Source organism: Citrus sinensis, chromosome 3, assembly GCF_022201045.2.
Source record: "Citrus sinensis cultivar Valencia sweet orange chromosome 3, DVS_A1.0, whole genome shotgun sequence".
Classification (NCBI taxonomy): Eukaryota; Viridiplantae; Streptophyta; class Magnoliopsida; order Sapindales; family Rutaceae; genus Citrus; species Citrus sinensis.
Window position 1 is genome coordinate 49,362,963 of NC_068558.1, and position 16,469 is coordinate 49,379,431.

Genomic DNA, 16,469 nt, shown 5'->3' on the forward strand with positions numbered 1-16,469 from the left:
ATTATCATATTATAGTAACAAGTGTGAATTTAATATTTATTTTTATATCGTACGGTCATTATTAATGTACGTAAAATTGATATAATTTAACGGGACTCATAAACTTATACATATTAAAAAAAAAACTTGGATGATGTGTGTGTATATATATAGTAATTAATTTAGATGATGATGAAGCCGAATATTAAATTTAAATTTCACTGTTTCTAGTAAACAAAGACAGCAGATTCTGCTAAATCCGACATGCAAATAATCCCATGTAATCGTGACAATACAAGCATAGCATGAGTGCATAATGTGTGTGTTTCTTAGTAATCATACAAATTAATAATATTGAAGCTGCATTGTCACTCTCTTTATGTATTATATATATATACACTCTACTTTCTCACGTGAACGTGGGATCCATCCGCATATCCATTTACCTAAATAACCAGCTAGTTTCTTTCTGCCGAGACTAAAATATGATCAAACACTTTTTAACTAGCTATGCATAACATTATTTTTTGTTTTGATTCTGAGGAATATACGATCAATCATGCTTATAATTTATATTTACTTGACTTACTTCCAAACCAATTCCAGCTCTGATATATTATTAAACTATTGTACTGATCTGGTGATTTTGATCAAAAGGCGACAGTAACTCGATGCATATTATATTACATGGCAAATTAAGAGTTCAAAGCATACATAATATAATTTTAACTAAAGTGGGATTTTCCATCGTGCCAAACAGGAAAAAAAGAAATGAAAAGAAAAAAGGAGTGGGATTTTCCATGGTGGCCTTTCATTTCCCAGACAGCCGACTGAACAAATTATCAACACGTGTCTACTATTCGGTGGTGATAGGTAATAAATGGTGGCAATATTCTTTGTTTTACTCATGAAACTTGCAGCACTATTAATGACACATTGTACAGAGGAAATGGACCCTTCAAAATGCAGATTAAAACCCATCCCATCTCTTGCATGCCATTTCTTTCTTTCCAGTGCAGACTTGCCGTGTTTATATTTTTGAAGCTCTAACTTCCCACTTTTGATTTGCCGGCCGTAGAAACAGGCTCTCCGCCTTCAACTCTCAAGCTAAGCAAGCTTTCGCTTCAAGCCAAATTTTGTCCCCATTAACATTCGACAAGGGTTTACTGCGGCAAGCTAGGTAAAATATTTACGTATTAGATATGCTGTAAGTCAAATTAATTAATTAATTAATTGCATGACGCTTTTCCGGTTACTATACTGCCGCTAAGTAACGTGCATGGGTTTTCTGAATCTACCTATATGCACACACACAGCCCCCCCCTACCTTCATATGCAGATCTAGTTGAATGTATTAGTCGCAGCAATAATTTAACTCGCGGCTATACATTTTTTGCTCTCTTTTTTTTTTCCTCACCATCTTTACTCCACTTGTCAACTTAATTAATTCGTCGGTGAGCATGCAGCAGCAGCTCTGTTAATTCATTCACTTCTGCTACTCAATGATATTTACTACAATATATATATTGGTATGATTAATTATCTGGAGTTCTTCCCTCCAGTTGGATGCTATGAGGAATCTAGATTCAGAAAAATATAATATGAAGAACTAAGAATATTGATTGCAAAAATTTAATATCATCTAAATACACGAACTTATTAAAGCCATTTTTGGGCCCTAATATATATATATATATATATGTGGTGGGAAATTCACAATTAATTCGATCATTAAAACTCCTCAAGCATATATATATATAGGTTCTCTTTCAGCCGCTGAAGTCGTATGTGTTGCCTTCAACCGTGCTTCTTAATTTCTTTTTTTTTTTTTCATTATTTGTTTACTATTATTATTATTTTGACGACGACCATAATTCAAGTCCTTTTTCTTTCAGTGAACACTGAATACTCAGTTGATTTGTTGGGTAACAAAAATACCATTTTTTTTTTATCTTTAAAATATTTGCTTAATTTTGGAATTATATATATGACCAGATAAACTGAACATAAAATCCAAAAATTTTAGTGATAATATTTTTTTATATTAGTAATTAATTTTGTTGAAACTTCAATTTTCTACCATATGAAACCTTCATTTTTGCTCACTATTTTAAATTCGATATAGTATTGACGATAATTGTATTATATATTAATATGTGAGCTCAAAAATAAAAATCTAATACAACAACGTACCGTATCTAGCAATTTATTACCGAATAACTGAAGTAAAAATGCAATTAAAAAAAAAAGAAAAGAAAAGAAAACTGAAGTAAATATTATAATATTAACAAAATACAGTTGTTGTATTTTGGAATTTGGGATATCCATCCAAATACGTACAATTATTTAACATTAACGGCAAGGTTAAGTCAGTTAACGTTAGTGCCCGCGGCTCCCGTTCCCACGGGTGACAGGTCAGGTCACGTGCCGTATAAAATGCCGTTTCCCGAAATTTGATTTCATTAACTAAAATACAAAATTTCGCGCGACTGTCATCAGTCATGACACCGCAGCGCCTCTTCTCAGTTCTCGGAAAGCAATGCAACACGTTTTTCTCTGATTTTAAAGGTTCAGGGTTTCGCGTGCCAACTGTTTGTTTAAAGTTAAAAAAAAAAGCATGTGAGAAAGAGACCTTTTTATCTTTTATGTTGCTGATGATTCTTCATGCCTGAGACTGTCGCATTTCTGGGTTTGTTTGTTTTGTCGACTCGAGTGTAACTTCATGTGATTCTTTGTAGTTGTAGGCCCAAATTAGGGTTTTCGTCACTGCCCAAAATCAAAATTTTGGTTTTACTTACGTGGTTTTATGTTGTGGTTTAGTGGGTTCTTTTCCTTTAAAGTTTATTCGAACTTTTTTGTTTTGCATAACATTTGATCATATTTTAATTTTAGGGCATTATTGAATATTGTTTCCTGAGAGATGGTTGCATTTGGGAAGAAGTTGAAAGAAACACAAATTCAAGAATGGCAAGGGTATGTACTTCTAGTACCTTTCAATGGTAAATATACAAATGCCAAGTGAAATTTATGTTTCCTGTTTGTGCTTTTAATATAATTTTCTCCTTTTATTATGGTTATCTGAATGCGTACTTCTTTTTTTCAGATATTATATCAACTATAAGTTACTGAAGAAGAAAGTCAACCGATACACGCAACAAATTCAAGTCGGGGCAGAAAATCGTCTTAATGTACTCAAGGACTTTGCAAGAATGCTTGATGATCAGGTAAGTTGTAGCCACCGGAATACATGAATTAATACTACTCACAATGGCATGAATAAAATAAAGTGAGTCCTAAACATAATGATTAACTGGAGGGTTACACTCTGCCTAACGATGCTTAGTTCTCATGCCGTTCATTTGAACCATAAATGACTGGAGTCAATCTTTATTACATGCAAGCAAAATACATACCCACACACAGATACTCAGTATACGGTTATGTATGTCAACACGTTGTAGTGCTAGTTTCCTTCGTTTGTAAGAGAAATTACTTGCTGATTTGGAAAAAGATGGTGCTGCGTCTGTTACAGCTCTTAGCTTACTGATTACCACATCAATGAGTGTCTCTGGATAAAGCAAGTGTTATAGTATTTATTTATTTTAAGAAATAAGGCCATATCTGCTGCTTCTTTTTACAACTTCAGATTGAAAAGATTGTATTGTTTCTACTGGAACAACAAGGAGCACTAGCGAGCAGATTATCAGATCTTGGAGAACATCACGATGCCCTTTCACAGCACCAAGATGGATCAAGAATTTCTGAACTACAGGAAGCATATAGAGCTGTTGGACATGATCTTTTAAGGCTTCTCTTTTTCGTTGAGATGAATGCTACTGGTCTGCGTAAGATTTTGAAAAAGTTTGATAAGCGCTTTGGCTATAGATTCACCGATTACTATGTCAAGACCCGTGCCAATCATCCATATTCTCAGCTGCGACAAGTTTTTAAGCATGTGGTAATGTGCTCAAATTTATAATCAAAAGTTCTTTACTCAATCATATTTCAATGACTTTTCAATTGTCTGTTTCTTAACAAAAGTTTGGTTACCTTCCCATGTTTCTTAGTTACACTGTTTTTACACATTTTATGCATATATAACTATACAAAACCTGCCCCAAGGGGTGTGGCCAAGTGGATTTCAAGTAGCTTTATTTGGCTAGCCACCTGAGTTCGGATCCTGGGGGAGGTAGAAGGCTAAAATAATTGATTGGCTTAGCCCACCTCTCTACCTTAAAAAAAAAAAAAGAAAAAAGAAAATGAACGAGATAGTAACTGCATATGCAGGGTATTGGTGCTGTTGTTGGAGCAATATCTCGCAATCTTGCGGAACTTCAAGACCATCAGGGGAGCTACATTTCCATATATGATCAGCCTGCTCTATCTCACCCGGTTGTCTCTCGCATCCACTGATATATGCAATATTTATTACTCCTTTTCTCTTTAGCAATGTATATTGAGTTTCCAATTTGGTAACGAAGTTCTTATTTGACTTCCTCAAATCAACTTTCAGAATGTATCTGTGGGTAAAAAGCCTTTCTTCCTCTATGTAAAATTCAACTAGATTCTCTTCTTAAATACAAAACTTGAAATTTTTCCCTGTTCTATTGTGAGTACATAACTACTGGATTTTAGAATATGCAACACTATTGCGCTAACATCTTGTGAGGTGGTAACTTAGTTTCTGTCTGGTTTGTGCTCTTGAATTGCTTTTGCATATTCTGCTCCTCCTGCAGCTAGTTGATTGCCTTGGAAAACGACAAAGAGTGTTTTTTGTATGTTTGATGTGAGTTACATGTTTTAGCTGAATATTGGAAATGATTCATTACTGCAACTTTAAATAGTAGTACCAGTCACCTCTTTATTGATTCAGAATGTAGTTCATGTATATACGTGGTATGTTTTGAATAAGTAAATTGACGAGTATGTTTTGTAATATTTTACAGGATCCTGTAGTCGATTCTATTAAAGCAGCTGTGAACAGGTTGTCTCACTCAACAAATTTCCTTGAGTTCTTGGGAAAGCATGCTTTTATTATGCAAGAGGAGTTACCAAGTCCTTCTGGAGACCAAGATGTTGAGCAGAGATATCATTTTACTTCACTTCTGCTGAACTTGGTAAACACGTTTCTGTATATGGTCAACACATATGTTATTGTCCCTACAGCTGATAACTACTCCCTCAGCCTTGGAGCTGCGGCAACTCTTTGTGGTGTCATAATTGGGTCGATGGCTGTTGCACAAGTGTTTTCTTCAGTTTATTTTAGTGCATGGTCAAATAGATCATACTTGAAACCACTTGTGTTCAGCAGCATTGTTCTTCTTGTTGGAAACACCTTATATGCAATGGCTTATGATCTTAATTCCATAGCAGTTCTTCTGATAGGTCGGCTATTTTGTGGGTAAGTGGCTCATTTCTTGGTCATTGAATCTCGCATTTGATTTGTTTGTTTTGTGACTATTGTTCCGTATCATTATCAATCAACAGGCTCTTTACTGCATGAAGTTTTGGAATGACCAAACAAGTATGAGTAAAAGAGGTCTTCAATAACAATGACATTTAGAGTAAATACTGATATTGTCTTGTTCTGATGCCAGTTGCACAGTTTCAATTGTTGGAATTTGGATTAATGTGGGAACTCCTTTTTTGTGTGTGATTGACTTACAATTATGACAAATATGAAGTTTAACTTGAATTTTGGATTTTAAGATATCAATTCTAAGTGGATGCATATTAATTTAAAAATTAGTGGAAAATTTTTTATGTGAAACTCTCTCTAACATTTCAGTTTCTTTTTCTTCTCCTCTGTTTTCTTTTTGACAGAGCTCTGGTGTGAATTTCTAATACCATAGAAGTGATGTTATAATAAAGTTTATTTCTATTAATTTAAATTTTCTGTATACGCATGCATAGTGGTGCTTATTCTGAGATTTTCCTGGGCCATATCTTTTTTTATTTTAAAATATTTTTGACAAGTCATATTCAGGAAAATAAATATATTAATTGACTAGTCTAAGTTATTATATTTCAGGTTAGGTTCTGCAAGAGCTGTTAACAGGCGTTATATCAGTGATTGTGTACCACTTAAATTGCGAATGCGGGCTTCTGCAGGTTTTGTCAGTGCCAGTGCACTTGGAATGGCATGTGGTCCAGCTCTTGCTTGCTTATTTCAAACTAATTTTAAGATTTACAAGTTAACCTTCAATGAGGACACTTTACCCGGTTGGGTGATGGCTCTTTTATGGCTTGTCTACTTATTGTGGTTGTGGATTTCCTTTAGAGAGCCACCGCTTGAGACTAAGGAGAATCTTGTGCCACAGGAAGCTAATGCTGGTTTGTCAACAAGATTGGGAACTTTAAGTTTGCATTTTGCATTAATCTGTTCTTTTTCTGCTTTTAGTGTTTTTGGCTTCCCTCTCTGTTCAGCGTGAATTTTTGTCAGCTCTTTTCACACTATCTAATTAGTAACCAACTTGCTGTCTTGCATTCTCGTCCACACTATGATTTATAACTAATAAATCTTAAACAACATTAATTGCTTCCTTCCAATGCTGCTCAGATCTATATACAACTGTGTGGTTATACCATCGTCGCTCTCTCCATATGAGTTAGGTTGCATCTTCTTTTTCTTATCAGACCCATACATACACCAGTATTTTGCTAAGAAAAAGAAGATGCAACCTAAGTGTCAGAGTTAGCTAAACCATTGAGGTATTATGACTCCAATTGTATTTTTTTTGAGGCTGCTCAAAGTTACCTTGGGTGAACCTGACGGCGGGGAGTACTATTCATTTTCTACGAAGTAAATATTTGAAATTGAATCCTTAAGTATAAGTTAGGCCAGGTTGGATGGGGACATTTGTACCTAGTTAATACCACAACATTTCATTCATGTGCCTTTAAGTTGTCATTTCACATAAACTAATATAAACTGTGTCCTTTTATAGCGTGGATTTTGATGAATAGTTGTATTTCTTATTATGATAGGGCTATTGATCAATTGCACTGTAGATAATGGTTCTACCCGGCCATTGCTTTTGAACTCTGAAGCAAAGCAAAAAGATGAAAATGATGATCAAGAACTGGATAATGATGATCATGATGAAGATGATGAAGATTCTAAGATAACTCACAGACCTGTCACTTCAATTATGTCAGCATATCGATTACTCACACCATCTGTTAAGGTATAGAACCCCTAACGTTATGTTGTTTTCATTCATTGTTATCTCTAGAGGGTGCCCAACATTTTGCTTCTAGGCATGCTCAATAAAGAATCAATATATATATATATATATTATAGGCACTATTTACACGTGATCTTTTACTTGAGTCATCATATTTTTTGCTAGGTCCAACTATTTGTTTATTTTATGCTCAAATATGCTATGGAGATTTTGCTTGCTGAATCAAGTGTCATCACTGAACATTACTTCATATGGTCAACCAGCAGAGTAGCAATTTTTCTTGCATGTCTTGGGCTAACGGTGCTTCCTGTAAACATTATTGTTGGAAATTACATCAGCAATATTTTCGAAGAAAGGTAAGCCTTCCATTGTGAGTATGAACAACTACCTTATCTTTTCCTCATCTTATCGGTCAGAAATCTTGAATTTTCAGATGTCTTATCCATGCTCATTTTTGTCAATGGAAAGAAACTCCTAAGGCTCTAAACAATAGAAAGCTAAAATCTATTCTGTAGGAGGATTTTTAATCGTCTGATCTCTGTAAAATCCGGTTCCAGTTTATTTTCAAGCATTGAAAAATTACTTAGCTTCCCTGCAGAATGAGTGAGGAACTGATCCTGTTTCCAACTAATCTTTTGAAGAAATTCTAAGGTAGTGAAGCCCTTTGCTTTTTTCCCATAGAGACCAATGAAGATAGTAACAAAAATGTCATATACGATCCTGACTCATATCAACATCAAGTTCTTTAGTTGTGTTAGTTTATGTTGGACCCGGAAGTTGTAACCAGCAGATAATCAGCTTTACAATATAGTATGTTATCATAATGTATGAATGCTATATTCCGTGCAGATTCATTTCTTCTCTGTTACTCGATTGCAGACAAGTTCTACTGGCATCTGAAATCATAGTGTGCATAGGCATACTGCTAAGCTTCCATATATTGGTCCCTTATTCAGTGCCTCAATATGTTGGCTCGGCACTAATTACATTTGTGGCAGCTGAAGTTCTTGAAGGTAACTGTGGTTATTTATGGTAATGAACCATCACATTTGTTTGTATCATTGAACAATTAACCAATGACTGGGGTATTGTACATGAGATAGTATATAGTATTGCTTGGAGATGTTCTATGATTTGAGATTGACTACAAAATCCAATTTTGCTTGACCAAATCCAGGTGTGAATTTATCCCTTCTGTCTCGGGTCATGTCCTCAAGGCTTTCCCGTGGAACCTACAACGGTGGACTACTTTCAACAGAAGCTGGAACCCTGGCTCGGGTAATTGCAGATGGAACAATAACATTATCTGGGTACTTGGGGGAGAGTAGACTCTTGAATGTCACCTTACTCCCTTCACTCTTCATCTGTATCTCCTCCATTGTTGCCACCTGCATTACTTACAACTCCCTTTATTAAATCGCTGGCCTTCTCTGATTAATAAATACTGTACAGTATAAAAGAAGTTGCTCCGTCCCTGATCAAATCACAAAGATAGTTTGACCAGGTCCTCAATTCTGAACGATGTACATATTTTGGGTTGAATTGATCAGGTTCCATTTAATGCTTGACATGATGATAGTATGTCATCGCAAGCTCATGCCTTGGCATTTACTTTCTACAGCCCAAGAGTACTTGTATACATTGCTTAAGAGATTGTAAATAGTTACAATACTTTAACAAATAACTATTAAATTGTAATGATATAACTTCTTATTTCTTGTAAACTTACACAAACAACTTGAATAGACGTCAATATACATTAATTATACACCATTTTGTTTAAAATTATATTAATGATTCATTTTAAATTAAACATAATATAATATAATATAATTTGATATAATCTAACCCAATATTAATAGTTAGTCGAATATTCGAGAGGATTAAAAAATTTTAGCAGTATCATATTTAAGTTGATATAAATGGGTCTCAATAATTTATATAGTGTAAATAGCAGCCTTAAAAAAAAAATTGTTAGTCGAATCGTGCGTGCCAGGCAGCCATAGCGTTAGGCAGCAACCAAGGCCGTATGGAGGGACGGACAAAAGTGATGTCATCAGTTGCAACTGAAGTGCTGGATTTGTAGGAGAACTCGTGCCCGTCTCAAAGGCTTAATAAGAAGAGAAGAAAGCGGAAGCAAAGAAAGAAACAGAGAACAAGAGGCAGTGAGTGAGTTGAAAAAGAGGGAAAAAAGAAAAGAAAAGATGACGGAGGAGGATCAAGATCAAGATCAAGAATTAGAAATTCCAGAGGGCAGTGTACGGAATATACTAGAACAAGATAGTCTCAAGTGGGTCTTCGTCGGAGGCAAAGGCGGCGTTGGCAAAACGACATGTAGTTCAATTCTCTCGATCCTTTTGGCTGAGGTCCGACCTTCTGTCTTGATCATATCCACTGACCCAGCTCACAATCTCAGCGATGCTTTTCAGCAACGCTTCACCAAAACACCTACTTTAGTCAATGGTTTCTCCAATCTTTATGCCATGGTACGCCTTTCATTTTCATATGTCCTCCTTCATCTCGCTTTTTTTTTTTTTTTTTTTTTTTTTAGGGTTCTTCAATTTTAGTGTCAATTTGGTTTTTCTTTTTTCTTTTTGAATAAATTGGGGGATGGGGTTCATTGTATTTGTTAATTTCTTCCCTTGGCCTGAATCTGTATTTAGACATTTTGATGTTTCACCATCTGAGATTTCCGTTTTATACTTGGCATTTGTGAATTGATGCCATCATTTAATTGTCCCTATCTTTCGTGTGATGCTCTCTACAGGAGGTGGATCCTAGTGTCGAAGAAGAAACGGGTTCTACCGAGGGAATGGATAGCTTGTTTTCTGAGCTAGCAAATGCTATTCCCGGTATTGATGAGGCAATGAGCTTTGCGGAGATGCTCAAGTAAGATTCTTCAAACAACTATATGCATTTTTCAAGTGGATTTGCAATTTCACTGATCTTAATCTTTATACAGGGACACACTTGGTGTGATATGCTTGTTGTTCGGTTTTAATTGCCATTCACCTTGCTTCTATTGCACATCTTCCTACATTAGCATTAGTGGACCAAACAAATCAACAGACTATTAGTTTCTTGTGCATTTTTGAGTTATGTATGTATCTAATGACAAATTAAAATGCAATGCTGTAGGTTTGAAGATTTCTTGTTTAATCTTAAGTTTGATAGTATTTAGATATCCACTGCATTTAAAGCACGCATTATCATGAACTAAATTTTGCTTCCAGTGTGTACTTTGACTTTAATTCATCTCAAAATTTTGCTTTCTTGATGACCTATTATGATCTGTAGAGGCTTTATTCAAATATTATACTTTGCTCTATTTGACGGCATCGTTTTAGGTGGTATTTGAATGTTTAATCAAACAGTCAAGCATGTCGATGGTGCAAGTTTTCTGCCTTATTCAGTTGGATTTTACTTTTCTTCACACACAACATGGAGCTCCGAATGATTGCTTTATGATTTGGATGAAAAATGCTCTTTTATTTGCTCTTGCATATGTGTCTTGTTTTGTAAACAGACGACTGAGAAAGACATGATGTATACTCTCTCTGCAGTCTTTGTTTCATATATTGTATAATTTGCTTGCCATCTACTAATTCTTTTGCACAAATAACTTTGCCCCAGATTGGTGCAAACAATGGATTATTCTTGTATAGTATTTGATACAGCTCCAACTGGCCATACACTCCGGCTATTACAATTTCCTTCAACCTTAGAGAAGGGGCTAGACAAAATGATGTCCTTGAAAAATAAATTTGGCGGCATGATTAATCAGGTATGTTCTTTAGTACCCAGATATGTTCTTTAGTTTTATCTAGCGCAATCATCTGGTTGTAGAAATTTTTGGCCTTTTTGAATTGAGACTCCCATTGTGCGACTATCAGGGTTTGAAGTGCGGCAATCTGGTGTAGTGTGACTTTAATGCTTACTTTAGCAATTTGCAGTGGTTAACTATTTTGTTATAATTGTCCCCTTGCCATTAATGTTTCGGTATTCTTCCTGATAAATAATGAGCCCCTTTAAGCTTTTTAATTTGATTATGTCTTTTAATCCTCCACCATGGTTGGAACTATCAAAACATTCTTAGTTCTGGTTTCGTATTTTTAGGCGTTTATTTTACGTGTAAAGTATAAACCTACAACTACTGTCTGTGCTACACTTACTTTGGTTAATTTTGAAACTTCTCATGACAGATGACCCGTCTCTTTGGAATTGATGATGAATTTGGGGAGGATGCTCTCTTAGGAAGGCTTGAGGGCATGAAAGATGTGATTGAACGAGTTAATAAGCAGTTCAAGGACCCAGTAAGATAGAACCACATGATTGTTGTTTTTTTAAGTGGAATTCCTTTTATTCATTACTTTTTAGATGCTATTTTTTTCCAAAGTACTAGGATTTGTGAAGTTGCTTAAAATCTAACTTGGTTTTCCAAAACTTCCGGAATCAACTATTGATATCCATATGCTGTGTTTCCTTGTTGGCAGGACTTGACAACCTTTGTCTGTGTTTGCATTCCAGAGTTCCTCTCTCTCTATGAAACTGAGCGACTTGTGCAGGAGCTAACCAAGTTTGAGATTGATACACATAATATTATTATTAACCAAGTACTTTATGATGATGAAGGTGAGCATCCTGCCTCTATTTGCCCTTCTGATATTCTTGTTCAGACAATAAGTTTGACCATCAATAGGCATGCATTGTAATTGTAGATGTTGAATCGAAGTTGCTCAGAGCTAGAATGCGAATGCAACAAAAGTACCTCGATCAGTTCTACATGTTGTATGATGACTTTCACATCACCAAGTTGCCTTTGCTGCCAGAAGAGGTAAAATTCGGACTGCCAAAAGTTAAGCATACCTTAGCCATTCATGCCATGTGAAAATTAATGAAAACAATGTTCTATTTTCCAAAATATTTTGGGATGAAAAGACATGCCAATATTTGCTTTATCCGTAGCCCAGATTTAATTCAGCTTTAGTTATAGGATTTATAGGATTACTGAAATTGCTGACTTCTTTATACATATATGACTTTTAGAATTACTTGTCAGCACATTGATTAGCAAAATGTGGATTGAGTAGGTAACTGGGATTGAAGCTCTGAAAGCTTTTTCACAACATTTTGTTACGCCATATCAACCTTCAACCAGTAGAGATACGGTGGAAGATCTGGAGCGGAGAGTGTCCACTCTAAGGCAGCAGTTGCAAGAAGCAGAAGCAGAGTTAGAGAGACTAAGAAAAGGAAAACAGGTGGCCTAACGATACTTTGCTCGCAATTACAGCCTTGGCTTCTTTTTATTTCACCTGCTGACAACAGAGGGCATCCTGTTTCATTGGGCCGCCATGGGAATTCATTCTTCTATATTACTGCAGGATAATGTTTCATAACAAATTTATTTCATGAATACTTTACTTATATACCTTTTAAATCATTACATGAGATTATTCTTTTCCTTGTCGAACCATCTGAAGGGTTTTCTTTTGCTGTTTTAGTCATTACACTTGAACTGAAACGATCTCTGTCATTTCAGTTCTAAGCTTACCATTTTCTTTAACACTAAAGATTATATGCTGATTTAGATATCCTTGTTATGCTTGTATTTAACCGAGTTGTACTGCGGTGAAGACGGCAAACGGTAGAGCCGTCATTTGCAAATTGTTACAAATTCACAGTACATTTACCATGACACTACAACAATTGTTGAGATGGCCGAGTTGGTCTAAGGCGCCAGATTAAGGTTCTGGTCCGAAAGGGCGTGGGTTCAAATCCCACTCTCAACACAACATTTTAGTACTATTTTGTTATTATTTTATAAAATAAATTGGGATTGGGGATATTCAGCATAAGGATTTGGAGCGTTAGAGCATCACTAAAAAATTCTTCAAGTAAGATTTTATTATTTATTTAAAGAGTTATATCAATATTTAAGGTTCCAAAAAATACTTCAATTTTAAATAAAAAATGATATTCTCTCTTCAAATTTGAAGAGTTATTTTCTCTCTTTTTAATTTATATTTTATTATTTTTTGTTGAAGAAAAATAGAAAGGTGATTTAATTACTATTGATTTTTCCTTTGAAAAAATAGTTATTTAATTAAAATAATATTAACTCATTTTTATTTGAAAAGTCTTTCGGAGAATAATATTTTTTTTCACCCATCTATTTACCATATAAGTAAGCAAATGAATATTTAAAGAGTAAAATTTATAGAGTCTTTTGGAGATGCTCTTAATGTTATCAACCAGCCATCTAGACGAACCAGGCCCTACTAGAGAAAAAAAAAAGAACGATAAATTGTTTGGATTAATTTGCCGAACATTCTATCCATTTAGGAAATAAAATTCACAAGGTTGTGTTATAAGGATCTAGGATTTTAAAAGCTCCATTCTTTCCCATATGTTATAAACCAACCATTCAGCCGGACCAGGCCGTGCTGGAGAAAAAATAATAATAATAGTAGTAGTAAATTGTTTGGATTGATTTGCCGAACCACGAACATTCTATCCTCAAAATTCAACATGGAAAATTGATAGCGTGAATATTTAAAAGACAGCATGTCCTATGTATCATAATCAGGCCAATTGGATTAATGCCAATAGTAAGATTTTACATTATGTTTAATCGTCGGATTGGAGCATCAAAATTAATAATGTTTGTTTCATAAAATAAGAGTGGGAATTAGAATCGTGAGTTCTTCCCAATTTGGTAATAGAGAATGGAAGATTGATTTTCAACGAGGGTCGGAGTTAGTCTCCTATTCATAGGAGTTTCAATTCTACCCCTCATTAACATTTTGATATTCCTACAATGCTATCTCTTTAAATGAAAAATATAAATATCAAAAAATAAAAAAGCAAATCCCTAAGCCAACTCCTCTCACCAAAGCTCCGTCCAGTCCAATGCCATCGCGACCAAACCCATCGTCCTTGCCAAAATCAAGCGCATCTGTCGTTATTGGTTTGTCGGCTATGGAACATAAACTGGTTGTCGATTTCGTCTGCATTTGAGTTGTCTTGATTTCATCTCTGTCCCGATTTCGTCTCCGATGACCACAATTCCGATCTGATGATGATATCGACAACGATGATTTGTTGTTATTGATGATGATGATTCAATTTTGATTATTATTATTATTTTTAAATGGATAATTAATAATAATAATAATAATAATCACAATAATAATCACAATAATAATCACAAAATTATATAAAATAATAGTTATGACAATGTTAACTAATTTTTTTTTAATAATTTACAATAGTTTAATTTTTTCTAATTTCAAAACAAAGTAAACATATAAATGAAAATGGAGTCCGTTCCCATTTCAATTCATACTACTCAAGTAAACAATTTATATTAATTTCAATTTCTCATTTTGATCCCAACCCACTCGATTCCCATTTTGTAAATGCACCATTGTGTTAAACACTAAAATATCAATAAATCCTATAACTCAAATTGTTCATCACCTGATTCTATTGTTCTCCCCACCAGGTCCTATGCACCCCAACACAACTTGGTAGAATGGTAGCAACAAGTGGTGCCTCTGTCTCTTCCAATTTGAGCGGAATGGCCGAGGTTCAACAAAATAGCCTCTGTGACTTGCAAAAGCAGGCAATGCATTTCAAAACAGGAAGTCGGTTCACTCCTGCCTTGTTCCTCCGCAATTATAGATGTATACTTAAAACCCTCTGTTAAATATTAGATAAAATTGTAGCTTATTATTTTTAGTGGCCGGTCAGGCAGCATCATTATCAACCCAAAAACTATGCAAATAGTCATTAACATGCATGACACCATAATGAGGCTCAACAAAACATTCAACATCTTCATCTCATTCCACATGCTTCAACAAGCATACTCAATACCCAGACAAGGGTACAACCAATTTTCAATAACAAGTGCTTATCATCTAAGAAATTACAATAATTTAGCTTATCACCCGCCGTGTAAAGTTGAAATAAAAACAACCACATCCTTTTCCTCCAGTGTGGTATCCAGCTGCCCACTGAGCTCCCAGTCACAATCATTCACAAGTACTAGAACACCAGGTCTCCTGCATGACAATTGACAACCCAACCCAAATAAGATTTTAAGTAACACTTGTTCAATTGGAGGCTGTATTAAGATTTAAGAATAACAAACTCGCATTAGTGCAAGTACAAATTCAAAACTTGGCAATCAATTCCGATGAGCAGCTTATAACTTACACAGAATCTCCTTTCATGAACATTTCAGGCCTCTCCTTGATCAAATTGGTGCCGACCCAAGAAAGCAAATCTTTCATAATCAACTGAAAAGTAAGAGAGAGCATTAAATCATACGGGCAAAGAAGAACAAACTCCAAGCAAAATTGTTAAGAAAACATATTTACCTTCTCTGATCCTTTTGGTGGAACAACATCGACATTATGGACCTTTACCGAATCACAAAGAAGCTCTAACCCTCCACTGCATTGAAAATTACTTCATTAGAAATGAATGTTACAAGACAACTAAGTTTCAAAATTTCATAAAAGGGACAAGGTTAAGACTGTTTGGACATGAATCCACCACATATGGTTGATAAGAATTTGCTAAGTCAATATGAACGAAAATTCCATACCTACCAAGCATGATTTCAAATATAAAAACCAACCAAAAAGGTGACATCTATAAGAAATTGCAAAAAGAAAAAAATATATCGTCGATTACATTGAATCCAAAAAAATTATAAGATCAAAAACTATATAAGCGAATAGACAAAATCTGAGAGATACACGTTACCCGAATTCTAGAGTCAGTTGCATGGTTCAAGATTTGCAGAAATTTCAGAAATTTGCAAAACCCTAGAAGAACAGAGATGTGAGAACGTTGTGTTAACTTGACGAAAACAATAATAGCCCTTTGCTTGTTCTCAATAAAATTTCGCATGTAACTGTCCGAAAATAAAATATCAAATATATCACAAGGGTACAAAATTGACAATCACGAAATTATCCCTAAGTGAAATAAATTAAGAGATGCGACGCCGTTTCCACTTAGTTCATTTTCCGTCCTTTCATATGGGGTTTGTTAAGTGATGGGGGTGGCCAGCGGCCACGAGCCCACGCCCCACGACTACAAAGCTAGATTTCAGTATTTTTATAAAACTTCACAACAAACATAGGACAAGATCGAAACCATCCACGTGGATATCATGCACCATTTGATCTCCAAGCTCATTAATGGTCAGAGAAAACTAAGCTTTCGGCCCATTCAACGGTTCCGATTTGATTATCCGTTTTTAGCCGAAGGTAAATTAAGAGCACCTCA

The 16,469-nt window shown here is 35.0% G+C and overlaps 3 protein-coding genes and 1 non-coding gene across 12 annotated transcripts; 3 read left to right on the forward strand and 1 right to left on the reverse strand.

Moving 5' to 3' along the window:
* The first annotated feature begins 765 nt into the window (after positions 1 to 765).
* On the forward strand, positions 766 to 8,942 carry LOC102617439 (SPX domain-containing membrane protein At4g22990). Of its 9 annotated transcripts, none has more exons than XM_025092613.2 (12): positions 766 to 852; positions 1,064 to 1,159; positions 2,872 to 2,952; positions 3,083 to 3,203; positions 3,626 to 3,937; positions 4,267 to 4,371; positions 4,926 to 5,380; positions 6,011 to 6,312; positions 6,967 to 7,166; positions 7,332 to 7,522; positions 8,016 to 8,179; positions 8,344 to 8,942. In XM_025092613.2, exons 3-12 carry the CDS (start codon positions 2,900 to 2,902, stop codon positions 8,580 to 8,582), a joined length of 2,142 nt encoding a protein of 713 aa, XP_024948381.1. In that variant the 5' UTR covers positions 766 to 852; positions 1,064 to 1,159; positions 2,872 to 2,899; the 3' UTR covers positions 8,583 to 8,942. The 9 variants fall into 9 exon arrangements, 8 of the variants coding, with proteins under 8 accessions (XP_024948381.1, XP_024948380.1, XP_006490982.1 ...); XM_025092612.2 differs by having other exon boundaries at positions 834 to 852; positions 1,058 to 1,159; XR_008053334.1 differs by lacking the exons at positions 766 to 852; positions 1,064 to 1,159 and adding an exon at positions 2,336 to 2,547 and having other exon boundaries at positions 7,430 to 7,522; positions 8,344 to 8,489.
* Positions 8,943 to 9,125: 183 nt separating this feature from the next.
* LOC102617148 (ATPase GET3A) lies at positions 9,126 to 12,639 on the forward strand. The gene is made up of 7 exons (XM_006490916.4): positions 9,126 to 9,652; positions 9,934 to 10,055; positions 10,800 to 10,950; positions 11,369 to 11,479; positions 11,660 to 11,798; positions 11,885 to 12,000; positions 12,257 to 12,639. Exons 1-7 carry the CDS (start codon positions 9,371 to 9,373, stop codon positions 12,431 to 12,433), a joined length of 1,098 nt encoding a protein of 365 aa, XP_006490979.1. The 5' UTR covers positions 9,126 to 9,370; the 3' UTR covers positions 12,434 to 12,639.
* A 235-nt stretch (positions 12,640 to 12,874) lies between these two features.
* On the forward strand, positions 12,875 to 12,955 carry TRNAL-AAG (transfer RNA leucine (anticodon AAG)). The gene has a single exon. It is a non-coding gene; the product is annotated as a tRNA-Leu (tRNA).
* A 2,035-nt stretch (positions 12,956 to 14,990) lies between these two features.
* Positions 14,991 to 16,106, reverse strand: LOC127901369 (ubiquitin-related modifier 1 homolog 2-like). The gene is made up of 4 exons (XM_052438516.1): positions 15,942 to 16,106; positions 15,551 to 15,626; positions 15,387 to 15,469; positions 14,991 to 15,232 (listed from the first exon to the last, which is right to left on the reverse strand). The coding sequence occupies exons 1-4, from the start codon at positions 15,962 to 15,964 to the stop codon at positions 15,115 to 15,117; spliced, it is 300 nt and encodes a 99-aa protein (XP_052294476.1). The 5' UTR covers positions 15,965 to 16,106; the 3' UTR covers positions 14,991 to 15,114.
* Positions 16,107 to 16,469: the final 363 nt, after the last annotated feature.

What these genes read in the sequence shown, in the direction of transcription:
- LOC102617148 (XM_006490916.4), top strand. Translation starts at nt 9,371, where the DNA reads ATGACGGAGGAGGATCAAGATCAAGATCAAGAATTAGAAATTCCAGAG. An exon ending in AGCTTTGCGGAGATGCTCAA is followed by an intron (nt 10,056 to 10,799) that starts GTAAGATTCTTC and finishes ACTTTGCCCCAG; the next exon opens with ATTGGTGCAAACAATGGATT. An exon ending in AGTACTTTATGATGATGAAG is followed by an intron (nt 11,799 to 11,884) that starts GTGAGCATCCTG and finishes TTGTAATTGTAG; the next exon opens with ATGTTGAATCGAAGTTGCTC.
- LOC102617439 (XM_025092613.2), top strand. Translation starts at nt 2,900, where the DNA reads ATGGTTGCATTTGGGAAGAAGTTGAAAGAAACACAAATTCAAGAATGG. An exon ending in TACTCACACCATCTGTTAAG is followed by an intron (nt 7,167 to 7,331) that starts GTATAGAACCCC and finishes ATTTTTTGCTAG; the next exon opens with GTCCAACTATTTGTTTATTT. An exon ending in GGCAGCTGAAGTTCTTGAAG is followed by an intron (nt 8,180 to 8,343) that starts GTAACTGTGGTT and finishes GACCAAATCCAG; the next exon opens with GTGTGAATTTATCCCTTCTG.
- LOC127901369 (XM_052438516.1), bottom strand. Translation starts at nt 15,964, where the DNA reads ATGCAACTGACTCTAGAATTCGG. An exon ending in CAACTGACTCTAGAATTCGG is followed by an intron (nt 15,627 to 15,941) that starts GTAACGTGTATC and finishes TTTTCAATGCAG; the next exon opens with TGGAGGGTTAGAGCTTCTTT. An exon ending in TTCATGAAAGGAGATTCTGT is followed by an intron (nt 15,233 to 15,386) that starts GTAAGTTATAAG and finishes ATTGTCATGCAG; the next exon opens with GAGACCTGGTGTTCTAGTAC.